Consider the following 5802-nt stretch of genomic DNA (forward strand, 5'->3'; position numbering starts at 1 on the left):
GGTGTCTTTCCCATCGGGACCTCCGGCGCGTTCCGGTGTGCTCGCACGGCGGTTGTCGATGGTGGTGTCGGCGCGGCTAGATCCGGTCTCCCGGGATGGCCGGAGGCCCGATCTGGGCCTGGTAGGGCCCGGCCGGATCCTCTCGATCTGAGGGTGGCCTGGGGTGCGCGGCTGTGTGCCCAGTGCACCACCTCCTCTGCCTCTCGCCGGCTGTCTTTCGTCGCTGCGGGCGACGTTCTGTAGTCGTTGGGGCGACATCCTTGCTAGCTATCTGGGACGAGGTCCTTGGGCAGGCTCGGTACTGCAGCTACTCCGGCGGCTGCGGTCTGTACTCCCTCCGACCAATTTGGTCGTGCTTGTGCAGGTGCGCTCGCGCGTTGGGGATGGTGCATCGTGGTGCCGCCAATCTAGGGTCTTGGACGTCTAGATCTAGGTTTGGCCGGATTCTGCCAGCCAGCACGTGTTCCCTGCGGATGAATCTAGCTGGGGCTAGCTCATAGCACGACTCAGGTTGAAGGCGCGGTAGTGATCTCCGCCTTGTTCATTCTACGTCCTCGCGACGGCGTCCGAAATTTCTATCTAGGTTTGGACCTCGGCGAAAGTAGCGCATGGCTCTGGCCTGTGACGGTGACGGCGTCACATGCGGGTGTCGTTCCCTTGTTGAAGGCGTCCCGATGATGGCCCCCCGATTGAAATGATGGATTTCGTCCCTCCGCCTCAGTCTGCCCCTTGGAGGCCTCGCTTCGTGTAAGCTTCTCTAGTAGTGTCTTGTGGAGCACCGTGTGTCCTCTCGCTGGTGTCGCAGCTCTCTTGCAACGTCGGCTTGGTTACTTTTACACGGTTCGCTGCGGTAGCTGACTTCCTTCCTAGCGCCTTGGGGGCTTGGCTAGGTCGGCGTCTGGTCGTAGCTGTTGCCGGTGTGTCTATCCCAACGCCAGGGGATGATGTTGTTTGTTTGGTCTGTACCTAGCCCGAGCCCCATGGGTGGTGGTTCTCGGGTCTGGGTGAAAACTTTGCAGGTCTTATGTCTCTGCCGACGACGTTGACGCATTCTTGCGCCATTCACCTTCTTGGAGGCGTCGCCGCAAGACCCCCCTTCCTTTGGTTCCTCAAGCTCTGCTAGATGGCCGGCCCGTCGTTGAGTTCCCCTTGTGTGCATTTCTTGGTGCGGTGGAGGTTCGTTGGCGTGGACACGGTCGCGATCGCTCTGGTGCAACAAACGACAAGGCTCCGTCTTCATGGATCATAGGGTGCTTCGGCTTTCCTCTCTGTGTTGTCCTTTGTTGTGTTATGTGGTGTGCGCTTGACGCGTGTGTGTTGTAACTCTCGGTGTAACTTCTAGCCCGATTGATGGCTTTGTTAATTCGAAGCCGGCTCATTTCGACCTTCCGTCTAAAAATAGCATTGCCCTTTAAAGCACGTTAAGGCATTGCAGAGAGCAGCGCACGGACACCCCAAATTTAATCGCACGACAAATTAAACGTGCATTGGACCGTTGCAGTGCTGCCTGTGCAAGTGTGCAACGGAGTGGTCAGCACGTTGCCTGGCAGGTCGCCGCCCGGTAGTACGACGTTCTTTTCTACCGTCGGTTCTCGTCTCCAGGTCTAGTTAAAAAAATGAACCGTCGTGTCACTGCGTCACTGATCATTGGAGGAACCACCACTTACTCATGTCCTTATCGCACACAACACTTACTGCCTCTCTTGCGATGAGTAAGGTTTATATAATTTTTGATAGTCAACATTTTGATCAAATTCTTAGGAAGAGCTTTCAACGACTATAATAATATATTGATATCATGTGAAAACATATATCATGATGTATCTACAAACATTAATGTTGTATTGCAAATGTTAATTTTTTTTCTTCTCAAAACTTGTTCAAAGTTTACATAGTTTGACTTTCGGAAAAAAGTCTTCTTCATTGAAACGGAAGTATTACATTACATGTATTTTGTTTGCACAAACCATCAACAACATTTTAAATTGTGTAATTCGTTGCACAAATGTCTAAATCTAGTGTAAAGTTGCTGAACAACTAAATCACTGGAGTCTATAAATAGTATATTTTTTTCAAACACTTCAATTACTAGATTTTTTGTAAAGTCCAAAATTTGCATCCAATTTTCTTGAAATTTTTGAAAAAAAAAACATATTTGGTGACGCGTGCATGGATGCCACATCTTTGTTGGACATGATCTCGACATTTTTGCAATGAACCAACTTAATCTCAAATTTGAACCTTTATGCGACGAATTATACGTATAGTTGGTATTTTATGCAAAAGGCAGGTAAAATGAGTGTTGATGCAGCTACAGCAACATGTGGTGGTTTGTGTAATTTTCTCCCTTGTGCCGTTGATCAATTGGTAAATGATTACTCGTGTGTAATCCTATCATTCTCCACGGTTACTTTCCTCCGTTACATTACATTATTCTTGCCGCGATGTTAGTTCACCCTGAATTATAAACGGTTAGAATAGTTCTTTTTACCGTTTCGTTTACATGTGGTGGTTTGTGTAATTAACCCTCACATCACATGATCGACATAGTCAACTAGGAGCTGAAAAGGAACTACTTGAGCTCCAAGTCGGCAAATGCGTAGCTCATACGTGACGCATGTCGAGCTGATTCCGATTGTGTCTAACGCATGCTCGTCTTATGTACTGTTTGACCATGATTTTATCTTGATTAATTTTTTTTTTTTTTTTGAGAACACAGTACAACGCAGACGCTCACAAACACGCACGTACAAACACACCCTATGAACGCACGCACGCACACCCTACCCCTATGAGCACCTCCGAGGGACTGAGTCGGCATATCTTGAGGTTGACGAAGTCACCACCTAGCCATTGTTGACGGGCACGCTCACCTACCATCGAAAGCATAATGCCGGTTAAATCACGGAATAAATCCAGGAAAATGCAAACACCCATGCCAAATCTAGGATTTAAACCTGGGTGGGCTGGTTCCACCACAAGGGACCTAACCACCAGAGACGAGCTCTGTTTGCGATTTAATATTTTATTACTCCTCTGCTGAGCCTAAAACGTGTAAAGAAGTTGTACGAGTACATTCGTAGGAAGGCGAGCGAAGCCGGATTGACCGTGACCGGCGAGGTCAGTCGCCGGCGACGGGCGAGACGAGGACTATCGTTTCCCTGCACCGCGGCGGCCGCCTCTGCTCACGCCAGTTGGATGCTTCCGGGAGGCCGCCGGACGGAGCACGTAGCCCAGAAGGCGCTGCTTCAGCAGCAGTCCCTCATCATCCGGAAACGGCCCAGTCAAACCGCGCGACCAAAGCCCTGTCTCCTTCCTCTCAAGTCTCAACCCAACCACTAGTTGACAATGTCCACCTCCTCCTCATTCCACCACCAGGATCCTCTACATCCACTCGCGCCCATTCCGTCATGAAACGGATCCACGATCCGCCCGCAGAAGATCCCACCACCGCGATCAGCTACCTAGCCGCCTCGCCACACTTCCGCTGATTCTTCTTCCTTCAAATACCGGACTCCACCAGCGACCTCCCCATTACTACTCTTCTTCCTCCTCCTCCTCTGCTATCCATCCCAGCCTCGTCGCCGCCTCTCCTCTCCTCGCCGGAAACACAAAGAAACGTTTCTTGTTTACAAACCATGTCTACGCCTTCTCCGCCGACCATCTCCGGCGCGACGGCGGCCGCGCCGTCGCAGCTGGCCATCAGCAACGGGGTGCTCCTCGCGGCGGTCATCTTCCTCTTCATGGTCGTCGTCTTCGTCTTCCTGCTCTACCTCTACGCCAAGCGCTTCCTGGGCGTCAACCCCATGCTGCACGGGCCCTCCACGCCCTCCTCCCGCTTCCTCTTCGTCGGCGACTCCCCGTTCCCGCGCCGCGGCCTCCCCGCCGCCGTCCTCCGCTCCCTCCCCGTCTCCGTCTACGCCGCCGCCGCGGGCAAGCACGCCGACGCGCTCGAGTGCGCCGTGTGCCTCTCCGAGGTGGCCGACGGCGAGAAGGTGCGGGACCTGCCCAAGTGCGCCCACCGCTTCCACGTCGAGTGCATCGACATGTGGTTCCACTCCCACGACACCTGCCCGCTCTGCCGCGCCCCCGTCGGCGCCGACGCCGACGGCCTCCCGCGCGTGCCCCGCGAGGACCCCGCCACCGTCGACTTCCCCGCCTTCCCGACCAACATCCTCTTCTGGGGCACCCGCGACGACGACAGCGTCGCCAACACCGGCCTCGGGATGCCCGCCGCCTCTTCCACCACAAGACCCTCGGCGGCGTCCGGGCGCAGGAACGAGAACCTGGTGATCGACATCCCACACCGTCAAATGGCGGTCGGCGCCTCGTCGCCGCTGCCGGCGAGCAGGATGCCGGGCACCGCCGCCGACGACCTCAGGTCCCCCATGTCCGCGCGCCTCCGCTCGCTGCGCCGGCTGCTCAGCAGGGGCAAGCAGGCCATGGTGGGCACCTCCTCCTCCAGCCCGCGCGGCGGCGGCGACATCGAGCAGGGCCTCGCCGGGCGCCCGCCCAAGACGCCAAAGACGCCTCCGTCGTCGAATTGATTCCGAGCTCCGTAGTATATGACCAACAGCTCTCAGACGCATTGGCGCGGCTCGCCGATCACCGGAGAGTCTATACATACATACATGTGTTCATTCTTTCTTCTTCTCCTTCTTTTTTTCTTCTTTTCTCTTTTGATGACAATAGAAGTTTGGCCAGAAATTCTGGTATAAACCAAAGATGCTGGCATTGGTGTTAATTGATTCATTGGAGGGTAATTGATGGACTTGTTCATACAGTATGTTGATGAGTTGCTCTGACTCTAGTCTGTCTTCGTGCTTCCGACCAACTCTCTGTGACTTGTCACAGGTGAAGGTGTTTCAGTTCAACTCTGTCTCTTCAGTCCTCACCGCATTGTCTCTGCCAGCTGCACATAATAGTTGCTGAATCACTGTACTACTGATATTGTTAGGACATTATATTATGGAACTCTCGTAAGGCGATTCGTGAACACATCAGCGAGGGAAAAAAAAGAGGAACAAGGAGACACCAAATGCACTTGTGCCTAACAAAGACCTCCTCTAGAGATCTTTAAGCGACACTTCAACCGCAGATTGACTAGAGTATAAAGTGTGTAAGAGACAAGCTATTGAAATGTGATTTTGGCTTCCCAGGTTCAGTGCTCTCGTCATTATACAAAACAATGAGGCCTAGTTTGCAGCAAAAGATTGGTAAAAGTGAAGTATTTATGTGCATGGCAAAGAATACTCTACTTTCTAAATACTTTAGTATTTCTTAGTTTCGGCAAAAACTACTTGGTGTTTGGGAAGTGTTGTTTTACCGCCCCTTTGCCGATTTTTGACTGGTAAAACATGATCCTCCTCACTCCCTAACTGACAGCCAATCTGAAAAAAGAATGCTAGTCTCACAGCTGGTAAAACACGATCGTCCTCACTTCCTAACATACCGACTTTAGGAAGTGAAAGCTAACCTGGAAAAAGCATGCTAGTCCAAACAAACTCCCTTGTCGGCCGGACTCTGCCGGATCAAATCAACAGGAAATAAATAAGAGATGAAAGCTAAATTGCTTTCTTGTTTGTTCCTGGCTGACTACTACCCCATCTCGAGAATATAGACGGCAGCGACGGCAGCTCAAGGTACAGTAGAAGCGACCTGGGAAATTTTCATCGTTTTCTCTGTTTCATAAAAAGAAGTTTGGGGCTGTTTTTTTAATACTTCGAAAATACCATAGTTTAAGGGATACTAAAGTATCAATACTGCAGTTTCTATTCACAGCCAAACACATTGAAGTATTTG

General features: G+C 51.8%; 1 protein-coding gene across 1 annotated transcript; it reads left to right on the forward strand.

The window, feature by feature from the left end:
- Nucleotides 1-3555: 3555 nt before the first annotated feature.
- Nucleotides 3556-4779, forward strand: LOC124671101 (RING-H2 finger protein ATL3-like). Its single transcript, XM_047207533.1, has one exon. It carries the CDS (start codon nucleotides 3639-3641, stop codon nucleotides 4545-4547), a length of 909 nt encoding a protein of 302 aa, XP_047063489.1. The 5' UTR covers nucleotides 3556-3638; the 3' UTR covers nucleotides 4548-4779.
- The last annotated feature ends 1023 nt before the right edge of the window (nucleotides 4780-5802 follow it).

The sequence above is a fragment of the Lolium rigidum genome, chromosome 1, assembly GCF_022539505.1.
Source record: "Lolium rigidum isolate FL_2022 chromosome 1, APGP_CSIRO_Lrig_0.1, whole genome shotgun sequence".
NCBI classification, from domain to species: domain Eukaryota; kingdom Viridiplantae; phylum Streptophyta; class Magnoliopsida; order Poales; family Poaceae; genus Lolium; species Lolium rigidum.